Below are 17,667 nucleotides of genomic sequence, written 5' to 3'. Positions count from 1 at the left end.
TCTTCCTTCTTTTTATGGAGGTTATTCGGCAACATTGTACTTCTTAGGCACAAAATAGTTTACTAACTGTAGTGGAGTAATGTGTGTAGTAGCTGTAGTACTGTTTTTCGAGAACAACTTTTGAACGGGTGGAAAAACTTCACTTCCGGGTTTGGATTTTTTATGCTGATATAATTACGCGTCTTCGGATATCCTATTTTACGACTTTTGTAAAAATTTCAATAGGTCCTATATAATGCCCTATATATATATATATTTTCATATTAAATTTGTCGAAAAAACAAAAACCCACATCTGAAATTCCCCTCCTTTTTACTTCCTTTATATTAGGTCGGTTGAATGTTTGTCCGCTATTCATACAAATCTTGCAATCGATTTTTAAGTAACTTCTCACTGAGCTACAAACGTGAAACTTTACACATAGGTTAGAACACCGTGACAATGCAACAAAAGGAAAAAAAATCCGTTAGGTGGTGCACGGATCGAAATAATTAGATACAACTTTTAAAATTTTCAAACCAGTTTTTAAGTAACTTCTCGATGAGCTCGAGACTTGAAATTTCAAACTTAATTCAGAGGTCGATGACAGCCGATGACACGGTAAAAAAAGATTCGCTAGGGGGCGCACGGGATGAGATATTTAGAAAATGGTACGAAACGGAGGGAATTTTGGGATTGATTTTTAAGTGAAGTGCTTAAAATGTTTTATTTTATTTTTTTGTTGATTTATGCGACCCTGCGTCGATCGCGACGCCAGCAGCACTGGGAATTTTGACGTTTCTTTCAGTGTTAAACGGCAGTGTGTTAGAAAGAGAACGAAACAAACATATGCTACTTGTAAACCTATACAATGGTAACGTTGTTTCACTTTTTCCCAAATTATTAAATATAAAATAATGTCTTGTTATTTTTCCGCCAATGCGGGAAGTTGTGAATTTTCTAAAAATTATTTTTTGATTGGCCGACAAAAAATTATGAAACCTTTTTCGAAGTTTATAAAAAGATTTCTCAACTTGAGCGAAATCGGTGATGTAAAATCGGTAGGATAAGTTGGTATGGAATGCTTCGTATATATGTATATTTATGTATTCCTATAAACAAATCTAAAAAATGTTACTTCCTTCACATAAAATTGTTAGTAACTAAACTAAGATCAGTTAACAATTGATTAGCTTCATTTAAAAAATGTGATTGCTGCGGGCGTTGCAACTGTGATTAGTATTATGGAAATATTAATTTTAATTTTTTATTTTATATTATAGTTTTGAATTACAAGTAATGGAAATGTATTTACAAATAATTATACATTAACAATAATTAAATAAACAATATTTTGCAATAACATAATCAGTAAAATTAGTATTTTTTTTTTGTAACAACAACAAAATGTTCATAAGTGTTGGGGTTATTCGAAAGAAAAATAGCAGAAAAAATGGCAGATAAAAAAAAAGAAAATTGTTTTAGTCATAGTTGCGTTAATTTCAATTGTTTATTTTAATTTTATTTTACATGCACAATATTTATAATATGTATGTATGTATGGATGTAATAGGGTGTGCCATTTTTTTTTTTTTTTTTGTACAAATGTCAGCTTTCAATTTTTACGGTAAGAGGTGCCTCATCGCGACTTTAATTTTTCCATAAAAATCAGATGGGGAATTTTTAAGTTTTTATTGAAAGTGTACCAAGTCACACACAGTTTTTTGCTAAATTAACTCGTTTAGTAGTTATTCGAGGTTAAAGTTCAACCTCGAATTGCATGAGATTCCCCATCCGATTTAAATTTTTTTAGCACACCCCAACATCTTTGTACGTTAGGATGGGTCAATATTGGAAAAACTTCGGCTGTCTCATCCCTAACTATAGCACGGTATTCACAAGGCAAGAAATGAAATTTCCAAAAAAAAAAAAAAAAAACAATCAAAAACTACTCAAAAAAAACCTTTGTTTGTCAAATAGTATCCACCTCTCAAGAAAATTCATACGCTTTCTGCTACCTTTTTCTAAAGATTTTGTTTAGCAAATGTGCACAGGGGAGCTCTAGTTTCGCCAAGAAATATATGTATGTACGTCTAATGTCCGGTTTTTCAGTGCGAGTTTAAACTACAATTAATGTTGACTAGAGTTTAACCCTGCCACTTCGGCCGCTTAAGCTGAGATGAGCAGCAAAAATTTTATGTTATCGAACAAAGTGGCAAGGTTAAACTCTAGTCGATTTTAACTGTAGTTTAAACTCGTACTGGAAAACCGAGCATAATTTTTTCCTGAGCAACGACCCTGTAAGAACATAGTCGGTTAAATACCAGGTATAACAGTGACTGTATTTATAAGTTTCTTGAATGAAATTTGCAAGAAATATATACATTCTTCTTCATCGTTTATGATTTGGATACCGTATATAAGTGCTCCAATCGGGCGAGTAACGCATAAATTCTTATTGCAATATATTGGCGGCCATCGCAGATATTGCTCGATTGAGCTGAATATTTAGTCACGATTAAATGTTCCCATAACACAACTTTATCTAAAAATTAGGTTACGATTGCCAAAGAAAAATATTTACCCACCCTAACATTCTTACACTGATATAAATAAGTTTGAAATAGCGTTAATAAATTAAAATAAGTGCGGTTAAAGTTAAATATATACATCAATTTTATATAGAAAGTTATTACGAAATTATTACATGGATACGTAAGCATTTTATGCAGAAATGGGAAACTTGTATTTATAAAAACGAAATAAACTCATAATAACAAAGCTTATGTATATTTATAAATTTCAATAACATTATTCGTTGACTGAATGGAAAATCGCCGTGCCTTAGTTCCATCTCAGAATATTTTTGAAGAAGTATTTTTTAAATTCTTTGTCTAAATGGCGGCGGAATCATACAAGATGACAGCAGGGGACATCATATTAACATATGTAATCGTACTGCGCCGGAAGTTGAAGTATCAAGTCATATTAAAAAGTACACATCAGCTGATTTGCGGCCAACACCTGTTTTGTTGCGCATTGACCCAAATATAAATTCAATACTTTTTTTTTTAGAAGATACACAGCAGTGTTAAGTTAAAAAAATTGGTTTTGAACAAATTGCTGATATAGTGAATTTTTAAATCAAATTCTGAGTTGGGGCGTTTGCGATCTTACACTCAGGCATCGAATTGAACTAAACATTGGTATTAATAATAATTATTTTTACATTAAATTAGTATTTATCGGACTGATTGCATCTATTCATTCATCCAGCAAATGAAAAGAGGGCTTAAGTGTTGCAGTCACTCAAAGTCAAAACAATTTTTCTATAAATATTAAAAAAAAAAAAAAAAAATTGTCTAAAATCATATAATACTCGTACAGATCGATGAAATGGATAAATAAAATATGAGGCGGCATTCCGTTTTTAGCAAAGTGCAATGAGCAAAGTGAGATTGATTTTGACAGTTCTTTCATACAGAATAGAGATATGTCAAAAAGAAAAAAGGTTTAATGCGGTCATATTAACCGTTCCCGAGATGGTCGCGCTAGTACCTTTATAGTGCTTTGTTACCGGAACGTACCGGATCTGTATCCGGCAAAGGACCATCAACATTGATAACACTCCCCAAAACCTTCGGGACGTCTTTATCGTCAATACAAGAACAACAAAGTTGTCAATAAAATACTTAGATAAAGACTTTCCGTTGTAGCTATAAGTAGTCGGAGATAAAACACATTTTTGATAAAATCGCAACTTCGATTAATGTCCTTAAATCGTTTTTTAAAGTAAAGTAAACTTCTCTGAATAATAATAGAGGGTTGCTTTCTCATCAGCTGTTAAATGCTTATTCTCGTTGGCAACGTAACTGGGCGATAATCTCCGAACAGATTTTAGGCCGAGCTTCTCTTCCGATTTGCGTCGTGCTCCTTTTAATTTGTCCTACAAATTGGCGGGACGAGATCTACTTGTCTTATGCCGACACCGAACGACACCTGCAAGGCAGATGAGAGCTTTTCATGAAAAACCTTGCTTCTAAGATATTGACATTGCTTTGCCCAGGGCGTGAGCTCAGTATCGTCGGTTTGATGCACGCTGCCTCTTAGAACGAGCCGATTTTCGGTATATTTTTTAACGAGGAAGGTAACAAAAAGATTCCAGTATACTCAAAAATTGTAAAGAAAACGCTGCGACTCCGGTCGTCACCAAGAACGTTAACGAAGCGACGAAGCATTCATCACTTCCTGACTGTGGCGATAATAGATCGCAGGCATGCTTAAGAGCAGATATCTATCAAAACTTGAAGATCCGAAGAAAGGAAGAAGGTCGAAATTTTGCGGTACAAAAAAAAAAAAAAAAAAAAAATCGCTACCACTCTTGGATTCAACAGGTACAATGGAGTTAAGTTAATAAAGCTGAACTATGCTAGCACCTTGAAATATGTACATAGTTAAAGAGTATTTTCCAAACTTTCAAGGCAAGGGCTGAATCTCATGTATGGTGAAAAAAATTACATACAAGATTTTCAAAACGTTATTTTGTTGAGGAGCATTTCACAAATTGTATCGCTGCCCACTAATAAATTGTTATTGATCAGCTCGCATTTAGCATTTTGAGCACATTTTAGCATTTAACCCAAAACGTTACATTTATTTTCACATTAGCCATACAAATTTTGGCAGAAAAATAGGACTTAATGCAACCGCATATTAGTATTAGCATTAGAAATACGAAAACCAACTTTCTTCGAAAAAATTCACGAAATGGTTGGTAGTGAGTTATTTTTCTTTCATTTCTTTCAGCCACTGTCATTCCTTTCTTGCTCACAATGTCATTCGTTGTTTTTTGTTTTGTAAAACAAGGCGAATTCATCAGGCGATTGCTTCTTCTTGATATTTTCCATATAACGCCTTGGTACAACAATATGTCAGGTAATCGCAAGGCAAATCCATACCAGGTGGTGGCAAAGCGAATTCAGCCAATTCACCGTGCAGAAGAATGTTAAGTCAAAAGAAAATTTTCATTGATTTCGATTAAATGACATATTGTAGCACCAAAGCGAATCTATACCAGGTGGTGGCAAAGCGTATTCAACCAATTCGCAGTGCAGAAGAATGTCAGATAAAAAGAAAATGTTCATTGATTTCGATTAACTGACATATTGTTGTACAAGGCGTTGTATGGAAAATTATCAAGAAGAAGCAATCAGCTGTTGGGATAACAACACCTGGTACTGAATTCGCCTTTTTATAGTACATTGCGTTGTATGGAAAATAATCAAGAAGAAGCAATCAGCTGTATCAGCTGTTGGGATAACAACACCTGGTACTGAATTCGCCTTGGTTAATCGAAATCAATGAAAATTGTATTTTGACTTGACATTCCTCTGCTCGGCGAATTGGTTGAATTCGCTGTGCCATCACCTTGTATAGATCCGCCTTGGTGTAAACTAAAAGCACGTGATTCGAAAGTTGGTAAACAAAAACATATGATTCGAGACTGGTGCGGCCAGCATGAACACTTCTTCGAATCCTATGCTCTAAAAAGCAATATGCTAAATGCAAGGCGAATTCAGACCAGGTGTTGTTATCCCAACAGCTGATTGCTTCTTCTTGATTAGATTCCACACAATGTCTTGTGCATTGGATTGAATTCATTTTGCCATCACCTTGTATATGAGAATTAACAAAACATCGTGAAAAATAAAAAAATAGATGCCAAGTAGGCTTGGAGATCTATTGAAAGAACTAGATCTATTAATTGAACTAGTTCGGTAGTTCGTTCAGTAAAGTGAACTAAACTTTTATGTGCAAATTAAAATTTCAAAATGTATGGCAACTCACTTCTTTGTCAAAATTAAAACAGCTGATCGAATTTCGCGATGTTTACCGCCATATCGTAATATTGTGAAGTTTTACAATTTATTTTAGAAGTTTAGTCTTTTAAATGTAATAGTAGGTATTTCCATTTTGCGTTCATAAATTTAACTAGAAAAATGTGTGCTTAATACATAATTTGTTTCAGATGCCAAAGCGAAGTGAAATATGGAAGCATTTTAAGGAAAGTCGTGAAGAAAACAAAATAAAATACAAGTACTGCCGAATTTCCATAAGTTTCTGGCGGCATATATGATGTTTAAAGCAGGGAGTGAGTAGATTTGACTTCCGAATTGAATTATTGAACTAGTTTAATTGGTTGAACAAATAGTTCACTTAGGTGACTGAACTAAGAGCCAAAAGGACTAGTTCGATGGACTGAACGAACTAGAAGTGGAGAAATATTTTCATTGAACTAAAAAATCCAACTCTAATGCCAAGTACGACTTTGAGTGACTGTCTTAAACACTAAAGCTAATAACAATATTGAAATAAGGTTTTTAACACAAATAAAGCTTTCTAAGTTTTTTGGCGCATGTTAATTTACGGCAGATGACGCTGCCAAATATTCTACGTATTTTTTTAATTTTTAGAAATTAAAATATTTTTTTATGGAATTATTCTAAATTTTACTTTATACACCCGCTTTAGTATTTATTTGTTAATTATATGTATTTCTTACACCAATACCGTGAAAAGCGCATGTTTATACATATTGTTTTAAATTTTAAGCTAAGTTACTAACAAAATTTATCCTAATTTTTAAATTTCAATAGCTCGTTTACGTTTTAACTGTCTTGCTTAGTCAATCTAGACTTTTACATACTAATAAGTATGTTTATGTACGTAAGTAAATACATACATACATATGTTTATCTATTTGTCAGTACAAGTTATACATAACTATTTATGTACAAATATTGTAACTAATTCAATCACGATTTTTATAGCTAGCAAAAAGACTGCGGTCATCTGCGACAAAACGTATACTTACACGATTAATCGAATTACGGCGCGCACCCGCAACACCTGCACTGCCACCACCAATACCGCTGCCACCATTTAAACCACCGCCTGGGCCATTACCGTTCGTTGAGGACGCACCGAAATTCTCATCATCAATACATAAATCCGAATCGGAATCGGTGCGTCGTAAGCCACCACTATCCTATAAAGTTGCGTATGCGTATGCGCCGGTGCGTCAAATAATCAATCAATCGTAGTAATTGATTATACCCGCATAAAAGTTTGTAGTTAAGCAAGAATTTGTATTTTTTTTAGTGTTTTGGGATGTGTAGTTATTTATACAAAAAAGTGGTTTTGTGCAATAGCCAAATACAATTCAGCATGCAATAAGATGATGAAATGAAATAAAAATGCAAAGAGGAAAGTATGTTTGAAAATGGTAACGATTTTGCATGTGGAAGCATATATAAAGGGAGGGTAAACATTGAGAATTTAGGAGAAGGCGTTAGTTTTGCATAAAGTTCATAACAAGTTTAGGGTATGTTAGCATTTGACTATACACAAGCTAAGGTTTCTATATAAAAACAAAAGTATACCTGCGTCAGTTGTTCAGTTGTGGTGAGTAGACGCGCCACGGGATTACAGCAAACAGGCAAAGTTTCAAGCAGTGTTGGCCTCGAATGCGTCAACAATGGTTTCATATATCTAAGAAATAAAAAAAGTTGATTTTAATATTGAAATCTTATAGGAAATGAGCGAGAGCCTATGAATTTTAACAACAGATAAAAATAAAAACCCGACAGAATTTGTTCTGTTCGATTAGTTTGCCTACATTTAAAAATTAAGCACAGCTTTCCTTTTTCATTATCTATGTCGTCGTTACAATGCCTTCGAGTGTATTTCCGCGATGTATGTACTGTGATGAAATCTACTTCTTTAACAAACCGTTACATTTTCTATAATAAATCGATAGTCTTTCGATAAAAAATGGATAAGGGTCGATAACTTTTGAATAAAAAATTTTTAGCTTTTCAATAACTTATCGATATATTTTTTTTGTAATATAATAATTATTTTGGCGACCTTTATTTAATAACTCAGAGATGGTTTTTGCCGGCTCGAGGTCAAAAATTGATTTTATAATAAAAACAACAAAGTTTTAATTTTGTGTTCCGATATATTTCGATTACAACCTGCGGTAATCATCTTCAAGGGAACTATAACAAATATAACAAATGTAACATTATTTATATCAACTTAAACTATTAACAATAAAATAATAACATACATTTTGTTTTACACGTCACGTTCTGTTTGACCCAGAGCTTTCTACTGTCGATTTGTTAGTTAATAAATGTCTGAAGATGATTACCGAAGGTTGTAATCGAAATATATCGGAACATAAAATTAAAACTTTGTTGTTTTTATTATAAAATCAATTTTTAGCCTCGAGCCGGCAAAAACCATCTCTGAGTTATTAAATAAAGGTCGCCAAAATAATTATTATATTACGAAAACGGAAGGCACACCGTATGCCTACAACAACAACTATGGGGTATGCGAAAATCAAAGAAAACTATGACAACTGTAAGAAAACAATCAACAAGTATCAATATACATCTAAGAAAATTGTTAAACTGAAGTCCAGCATAAAGTTCCTTTTAAAGTGTAGAAAAACCAAACTTATTCCTAGCTTTATTGAAAATTCTAGCAAATGTGAAAAATTATTTGTATTTGACAGTGACATTTTTCCAGACATAGATAGATGTTTACACAGGCACACACACTATTATCACACAAAAATATTAAACTTACTTATAAAACAAAAACATAACATATTGAAAAGGTTAAAAGAAAGAATAGAAGAAATAACAACAAACCTAAAGAAACAGCTGAGCGCTGAGGATTTACATGAATTTATGGAAAGGGAGAAGAATATAGAAAACAAACTAACAACAACATTAAAAGCGCGGCAATTATCTAAATACGAGAAACTACGAAACAAGCGAAACAATATATTTACCAATAACAACCAACAGGCAGATTGGTTTGTCAACAAAACTAATGTTGATTTCCCTCAAGATATAAGAGCGCTCTTGCCAAAGGGTCCAAAGTTTGGATTACCAATAAAAAACCCTGATTTTCCAAAGTTCCAATACATTGCGGGGGAGAGAGTCTCGTACAGGCTAAGTGCAATGGATAGTACAATAACAGACACAGTGGAACAAACGCGGAAATTTCTGAGGAAAAATGAAAACATTAAAATTTTTACGAGTGATAAAGGAAACAAAACAGTAGCAATGTCAGAAGATGATTACAATAATAAAATGACAGAAATATTAAATGATTTATCGACATACAGGATTCAAAGACAAGATCCAACTACGAGACTACAAAACAAGAACAACATGCTAGTCGACAAACTTTTTAAAATGGGATTTATTTCAAAGGCAGAAAAATATACCCTCAGTACAACCACGGCACTACCACCAAGGATTTATGGACTCCCAAAATTGCACAAAGAAGGTACACCATTAAGACCGATATGCTCCGCTATCGGGTCGCCCTCATATGGATTATGTCAATAATTGTGAAAATATTAAAAAACATAACAATGAACTCTATTTATAACATAAAGAACACAGTTGAGTTTAAACAAAGAGTTAACAATACTTTAATTTGCGATGATGAGAAATTAATTTCTTTTGACGTGGTGTCACTATTTCCAAGCATGCCGATACAGTTAGCACTTGAGGTTGTAAGAGAAAAATGGACAAAAATACAGGAATTCACAAAAATACCCAAAAATTTGTTTATGGAAATCTTAAGATTTTGTGTTGAAGAAAACAGATATTTTAGATTTAATGATAAAATTTACATATAGCTTAAAGGAATGCCGATGGGATCCCCTACATCACCAGTAATCGCGGATATAGTTATGGAGGAGTTACTTAACCGAACAATGGAAAAACTTCCACGTGTACCAAGGCTACTAACAAAGTATGTTGATGATTTGTTTGCAATTATTCGGAAAGATGAGGTAGAAAGAACACTTAATGCATTACATTTGTTTGACAATAATATTAAATTTACAATAGAACTTGAAAACGATGAAAGATTACCGTATTTAGACGCCATCGTGATAAAACGCGGAAATCAATTAAAAACAAAGTGGTATCAAAGACCAACATCATCAGGACGAATCATTAACTTCAATTCAAAACACCCGAAGTCTATGATAATTAATACAGCGAAAGGCTGTATACGAAGAATGTTAGATATATCAGATAAAAGTTACCACAAGGTAAACCGATAACTCTTCGATAACATTTTTGATCGATAATAAGTCGATAACAAACATATGGCATGCCGATAATAATAACAGCCCAATAATTTTTCCTATTGATACCTAAATGACTTTTGCCAAACTGATTTCAAAATAGTCCCGAAGTAGTCGATTATATAATCCCAAAATTATCTGGAAATGCTCTCAAAATAGTCGCGAATTTTGTATGCGAATTATTCCGATATGCTCCCTAACACATTCTCAAAATACAAAACAATTCCAAAAAAAATCAAAAACAATATCGAAATAAACTCAAAATAGTCCAGAAATTATCCCAACATAGCCCCACAACCATAAAGAGTCCACAAATTATGTAAAAACCATCCTTGAAATAGTTTCTGCATGAACAAATATAGATACGATAGCGACGTAGTATGTCTGTACTGATTTAAATTTTGACAATTATTTGGCAGAGTCTGATAATAACATAATTTTGAGTTTAATTTACGTCATTTCTAACGGAGCAGGAGAGAGATTTACCATTCTCAAAACCTATTTCAAGTTTAAAAAAAAATACAAGTTTAAAAAAAAACTTTGTCAATAAAACACATTTAACGATCTCAGTGATAGCAATAAAGCATTTGAAGATAAAAATTAATTAATAAATATAAAATAAACATATCTCGGAGAAAAAGACCTTTTTTGTTCTTGGAAATCGGTTTTTATTCGTGATAATCCGTATAGCCTTTTCTTGTATCCGTTAAACGCAATATCTGCCAAATATATTCGGAAACATTATGGAATTGAAACAGTATCTTCACTGGCGGGTGTCACTATCAGGGACGCATAACTTTTATGTTTTTCCCAGTAGTCACAGGAACCGACTATAAAAACCTCAGATGAGGCAGATGAGTTTTCACTGAGAGCTTTTCATGGCAGAAATACACCCGGAGCGCTTGCCAAACACTGCCGAGGGGCGACCCCGCTTAGAAAATGTTTCTTCTAATTGAAAACCCTTATTTTCAAAATTTTGATGTTGCTTTGCCCGGGGTGTGAACCCAGGGCATACGGTGTGGTAGGCGGAGCACGCTACCTTCACACCACGGTGGCCGCCAAATACAATACAAATACAATATATAGTGTGACGAACATTAGCAACACTAAGGCAGTCACTTGTATCTACATAAACAAATCAAACATTATGTCTACACATATGTACATACAAGAAGCGGAGGGATATGCACAAACACATGCATATATCTGAGATACTCACAAAAGTATGCAATCATCGGTGGAAGTATCACTCACATATACACGCGCATATTGCTATGCGAGAAGCTATAAACGTGCATCTGTAGTTTATAGCTGTTAAGTTTATAGCTAGTAACTAAGTAGTAAATTCTAGAAGAACTAAAGGCCATTTTGCCTTATTCAATATTAGAGTTATTTATTCAACAATTTAGCGATACGAACGTTAGTAGAAGGTGTAAAATAAGCGGAGTTTCCCTAAATTCATTACAATAGTATAATACAACTCGCCACTATGGCATTGACTTAATAACATGGAGATTTAAAAAAGCTGCATGAATAACTTATTTACTTTACAAACTTACTTGGTATCAAAATTGGCCCATATCCTTGCCAAGAATGCCTTCTCATTGCGTTTTATACCTGGTGTGATTCCATCACCCAATCCACCAGCACCTTCTACGTCCACTTCCGCATCCTGCAAATATGCATCAGACTAATTTTTTAAACTGTAGTTAAATTCTAAAGTGTTATTAAAACAAAAAATTGGCGTAAGTACATACACATGTAAATGAACATAAAGAAGGTTGAAGAAGCGCAACAATAATTGCAATTACAAAACGCTAGTGTATATAAATAAGAAAGAAAGTTAAAAAAAATCAGTACAAGCAGTGTTGGAAATGTACATAAAATAAGCAACTTGTTAATGGGGTAATAAGATTAAGAAATATAAAATTTTTTTTGTGCAATTGATTGCGGTGAAAATCCAGTTCTTGGAAATTAAAATAAACAAGAAACAATCAGGCCTATGAGTAAGTCCGAGTGAGCTGCCATGATAGCAAATACCGCCCGGCACACATTTAAAAAAAATGTTATTAGCAATTTTGGAGTATTAGAAGCTGGAGTTGATAATTTAATTTATACAGGGGCGCAGCAAAGCGAATTCATGTCTAATTCTAAATTATAACAGAATGTCAAACCCAAGGCGAATTCAGTACCAGGTGTTGTTATCCCAACAGCTGATTGCTTCTTCTTGATTATTTTCAATACAGCGCCTTGTACTTTAATATGTCAGTCAAGGCAAATTCAGTACCAGGTGTTGTTATCCCAACAGCTAATTGCTTCTTCTTGATTATTTTCCATACAACGCCCTGTACTACAACATGGCAGTTAATCGGAATCAATGAAAATTTTCTTTTGACTTGACATTCTGCTGCACAGCGAATTGGTTGAATTCGCTTTGCCACCACCTACTATGGATTCGCCTTGATGTCAGTTAATCGAAATCAATTAAAATTTTATTTTGACTTGACATCTTCTGCACAGCGAATTGGTTGAATTCGCTTTGCCACAACCTGATATAGATTCGTCATGTTATCCCACCAGCTGACTGCTTCTTTTTCTTTTGATTTGACATTATTCAAAACGGGAAATTCAGTTGAATTCGCTTTGCATTACTTTACGTAGATTCGCCTTGGTCAAGGCGAATTTAGTACCAGGTGCTGTTATCCCAACAGCTGATTGCTTGTTCTTGATTATTTGCCATACAACACGTTGTACTACAACCAGCCCAATTCTAAACGAAAATTCCGTGCGAGTTTTTTCCCTTCTCCCATTCCTCGTATTCTAAATAAAAATTCCTTGTGAGTTTTTTCACTTCTCCCTTTCGTCCTATTCTGAACAATGTTCGAAAAAGCGGAAACCGGTTATGGGAGAAAAGTAGGTATTATGAATATGAGGGAGAGGGAGATTTCTCTGCCATTTCATAGGAGTTTTTTCACTAGTTAAATTAAAGGGAATGCATCAAAATAGTTAAAATACATTGGTTCTTTTAAAAAAGAACACTTATTTGTACAAATTTGTGCTAAAATATGTATTTACATTCTACCACAATATTCTCACTGTCAATACAACAACAACAACCACAATATTCTTTATTTTAAGCCGAAAAGTATATCATAAGCAACGCAAGATCTCTTCGTATATTTGACGCAGCCATCCAGAAATTGCGCAAAGATTTTTTAAGAAGGCTTAAATAGATTTTGGCATATGGCGAAAGGGGAACTCAACTCGACTTGGCCGCCAGAAAATTGCTTTGCAGAATGAAAGCAGGCAACTCCGGCGGATTTGTGTTATTCCGCCGCCTTCTTCTTATGCTTCTCTGTTGATGTTGCTGTGGCACCAATTCATTACTCATTTCAGTGAATACCACATGAAATGCAATAATGTGCATTGTTTATACCTTATTTCTTAATTTCAAACAAATTCGCAACAATAATTAAACTTTTACATTTTTTAAACAAAATAAGAAATGCGCAACGAAATTTCAATTGACAAAACAGCTGACTTCGAAAATTCGAAATTCCCATTCTCCCTAGGAGAAAATAATTGGAGGAATTTTTCCGCGGGAAAAAAAAAAAATCCGCGGGAACAAAATTCCGCGAGAATATTTAGAATTGGTCTGAACATCTCAGTTAATCGAAATCAAAGAAAATTTTATTTAAATAAATAAATATTAAAATAATCTTTTTGCTCATTATTAACCAAACATTTTTTCCAATAACTTTCTTTTATGCACACTGTTGTTGTTTGTAATAAAAATAACTAAATAAATTCAGCTTCGCTCCTAAACAACCTAAGGTGTAGTGGAGTTTTATTTAACTTTGCACTAAGCAAATAATGATCAAAAAGTAAATTTTCTTTTGACTTAACATTCTTCTGCATGGAGAGTTTGTTGGATTCGCTTTGACATCATATCCAAAGAAAAATATCCGCTACCTCTTTAAATTGGCGTGTTGGCTACCAGATTTTGCTGAAATAATCTTAAGAATAACTAATTAGCTATTGCAGGGCTTTCACCTTGCATTGAATTTGCCTTGATTTGCTATTTTTGCTTGTTCGTTTTTACCTTCAACGGCGAATTCATATAAGGGGATAGCAAAGTGTATTACCTCAACATGCTCAATTAAAAAACTTTTCTTTCATCAAGTTGTTAACATCTTGATGTTCCATATTTTGCTAGCTGGCTTGCAAAAACAAGCAATCAGCTGATGGAATGCCATCACCTTATATTGGATTCGCTTTGTCAGAGTTTTAAAAGCATTTTTACAATGTTGACCGAACGGAATTAATGATAGACCTGAATATTTTTTTGTAGAAATTATTGAATTAGACACGTATCCTTACCAAGGAGCTACGTCGGCGCGACACAGGCAGCTGGCCCAAATTGAGTCCGGTATCGATTGACTGCGTGTATTGTACATAAAATAAACAAAAATTTACAAAATCTCTAACTAAACTATTAGTAACGAAATGCAATTAAAACTGAGCGAAATATTTATTGGGGCACTTTAAAACTTCTCTCAGTCGATAGATTTGTAACAAGGATTGCCATGGCAGAACGCTTGCCGGGTAGTTATCCTTAAATATAGATTTCGAACGATTGTAATGCTGGAAAGATTGATTAGATGAAGAATTGGTAAACATAAGGAGATGAAGTGTTGGTAAAAAGGGTGCGAAATATGGTTGGGCGATCGCATGCCTTCAGATTGGAACTTGTGTGAGCCTTGAAGGTAATTCTACAAATCGCTAAGTCTCTCATAACACCTTCCTTTATGAATGGACAGAGTGCAAGGGAGTGGAGATGGCCCTTGGAGTGGAGAGAGCGGCGAGAGAGATAATGGAGTTAACCAAAGAAAATTTCGTGATGGTGATGGGCGCTACGAGCGTCACGAGCGACATAATGCCGTTAGATTAATGCGATCCTGCCAAAGTTTTCTTTCGGAGATTTGTCACCTATTCTATTTACAAACTAGAGCTAGGCACTTTGTACAGTCATATATTTGGACATGACATTAGGCATTAGGCAGGTTTTTTTGTCCGATCATATGGACATAGATGCTAACGAAAAGCCAGATGAACTGGCATTGATTTCCATTAAATGAAATATTGTTGTACAAACAAGAAGAAGCAATCAGTTGTTGGGATAACAACACCTGGTACTGAAAATTCGCCTTGAATCGCAACAGACTGCCAATGATTTCGTAACTCGATGTAGAACACTGCGTTGTGATCGAAAAAAGAACGTAGCCCTGCACGTTATAAGCGAACACGACATAAAGAGTGTGTGAACGCTACCGCGAATTGAAAAACGAAGTGAGACGACGTTAAACGAAGAAAAATGTAGAGGCTGAAAGGCGTGAGGGTGAGGAGCTGGAGCTGCTATCCATCATAAAGCCTCTAAATTTACGGCGACAGACAGAAAGTTTTAAGCCCGGGGAAAACTCTTGTAGGACGGAAAACGGCGAGTTGTTAACCGATGATCAGAGAGTGCTTTGATTATGAGGATATGATATATGGTCGGATGAGTGCACAGACCTCATAAATTCACCATCGACCAGAATTTCACTATGCGGCGAGACTTTGAAAATCCCCACGAAAAAATATTGACAAACATCTCTTCTTAGACGATTTTAAAGCCGCCTCCGAAAGAACGAACAAGAGCTGCCTATATGCCGCTATGTCTTAGTTTGGTGTCCCCGCAAAACTTACACGGCTGTGCAAAATTACATCAGCTGAGTAATAGTTTGGAAGTGAAAATTATACTAGCTCCAGAACTTAGCCGCTCTGGAATAATGTTCTATAAGAGCGTTGCTCTAGTGTTAAAGACGGGTTTGATGGTGAATGAGGACAAAACGAAGTACTTGTTGTCATCAAGCAAAGAGTCGGCGCACTTACGCCTTGGCAACCACGCAGCCAAAATTTTGAGATATTAAAAGACTTTGTTTATTTGGGAACCAGCATTAACAAAAACAAAATTGTCAGTCTTAAAATTCGGCTAAGAATCACTCTTGCCAATAAATACTACTTCGGACGAAGTGTGAAATTGAAAGGTAAAGTCCACTCTCGGCAAAGAAAAAACATGCTCTACAAATCACTTATCGTACTTGTGCTAATATATGGCGCAGAAGCATGGACATCTGATGAGGCGACTCTGGCGTTGATGGCCAATACGAATGAAAGATAATGCTTCGGCCCCACTACACTGGAAGGACCTAGTGGAAAATGATTCAAATTTCCTTGGCGTTGCCAATTGGCGCAAGTTAGCCCAAGAAGAAAGCGACTGTGCGGATTGTTGGCCGGCCATAACTGTTTAAGCGGATGGAAATCTGCAACACCCCTGTCAAAAATCTTCACGAGCTCTAAGAGACTTCAAACATATACTTTTTTGAACAAAAACGATATGATTACAAAATTGCATACTCGAAAAGTGTTTGAAAATTCTAATCTAATTTTGTAATTTTCCATTAATTCGAATTTTTTCAAAAAACAAATGAAAAAGAGAAATAAATGTAAAGAACAAATAGTTTTTTTTTAATTTATGCTGCTATTTTTGTTTTAACAGGTTTTCATATATTTTTATTAATATAAATTCATTCATTTTATGTACTTTCCCATTATTTCGCTCAAAATTATTTATGAATGACTGTTTGAGCAGATTTAGGTGTATGCAAAAGCAAAAAACTGGTAAAATCACGGGTAAATTCAACCGATATTTCTATAAATTTTTATCCATCGCACAATAGTTGATTCTGAATTGAGTATTTAAAAGAAAAAAAAAAGTTTATCAAATGTAGCTGCCCCGAAGGGAAGTCAGTATAGTGATACAACTTTATGGCTCGGAACTAGACCTAAAGAGTCAAATAACGCCCCGATTCTGAGCGTTGCCGTTAAAATAGTACCCAGAATATTATGTAACCAAATATCGTTTGCAGTTCTTTTATCCGCGATTCTGGCCCAAGTGGTAATGCTGTCATCACCGAAAAACTCACCAGTGACTGTGGGGAAATTTGAAAGGTAGTTTTCTTCGCTTTACCCAAGGAGAATCTATACCAGCTGGTGGTAAAGCGAATTCAAACAATTCGCCGTGCAGAAGAATGTCAAGTCAAAAGAGAATTTGTATTGATTTCGATTAACTGAGGTGGTGGCAAAGCGAATTTAACTAATTTGCCGTGCAGAAGAATGTCAGATAAAAAGAAAATGTTCATTGATTTCGATTAACTGACATATTGTTGTACAAGGCGTTGTATGGAAATTAATCAAGAAGAAGCAATCAGCTGTTGGGATAACAACACCTGGTACTGAATTCGCCGTGGCTTTACCAAAAATGGCTCACTTGTAGATACATACATGCATAAGTTTTTACATAGGTATGTATATTGTAATTTCTTCTGTGAAAGTATATGATGTAAACAAATATCTATAGCAAGAGGCATCACTTTTTTACTGCTCAGTTTTTGTTAAACAGC

General features: G+C 34.5%; 1 protein-coding gene across 1 annotated transcript in view; it reads right to left on the bottom strand.

Moving 5' to 3' along the window:
• Nhe3 (Na[+]/H[+] hydrogen exchanger 3) overlaps positions 1–17,667 on the bottom strand; it is a 96,551-nt gene that overhangs the window by 26,060 nt on the left and 52,824 nt on the right. Inside the window, exons 10-12 of the mRNA XM_067765371.1 lie at positions 11,725–11,837; positions 7,422–7,530; positions 6,854–7,027 (exon numbers count right to left, since the gene is read on the bottom strand). Coding sequence (XP_067621472.1) covers positions 6,854–7,027; positions 7,422–7,530; positions 11,725–11,837 — 396 coding nt within the window. The remainder of the gene's footprint in view (positions 1–6,853; positions 7,028–7,421; positions 7,531–11,724; positions 11,838–17,667) is intronic.

Source organism: Eurosta solidaginis, chromosome 2 (assembly GCF_040869045.1).
Source record: "Eurosta solidaginis isolate ZX-2024a chromosome 2, ASM4086904v1, whole genome shotgun sequence".
NCBI classification, from domain to species: domain Eukaryota; kingdom Metazoa; phylum Arthropoda; class Insecta; order Diptera; family Tephritidae; genus Eurosta; species Eurosta solidaginis.
This window is presented reverse-complemented; position numbering and strand designations above follow the sequence as displayed.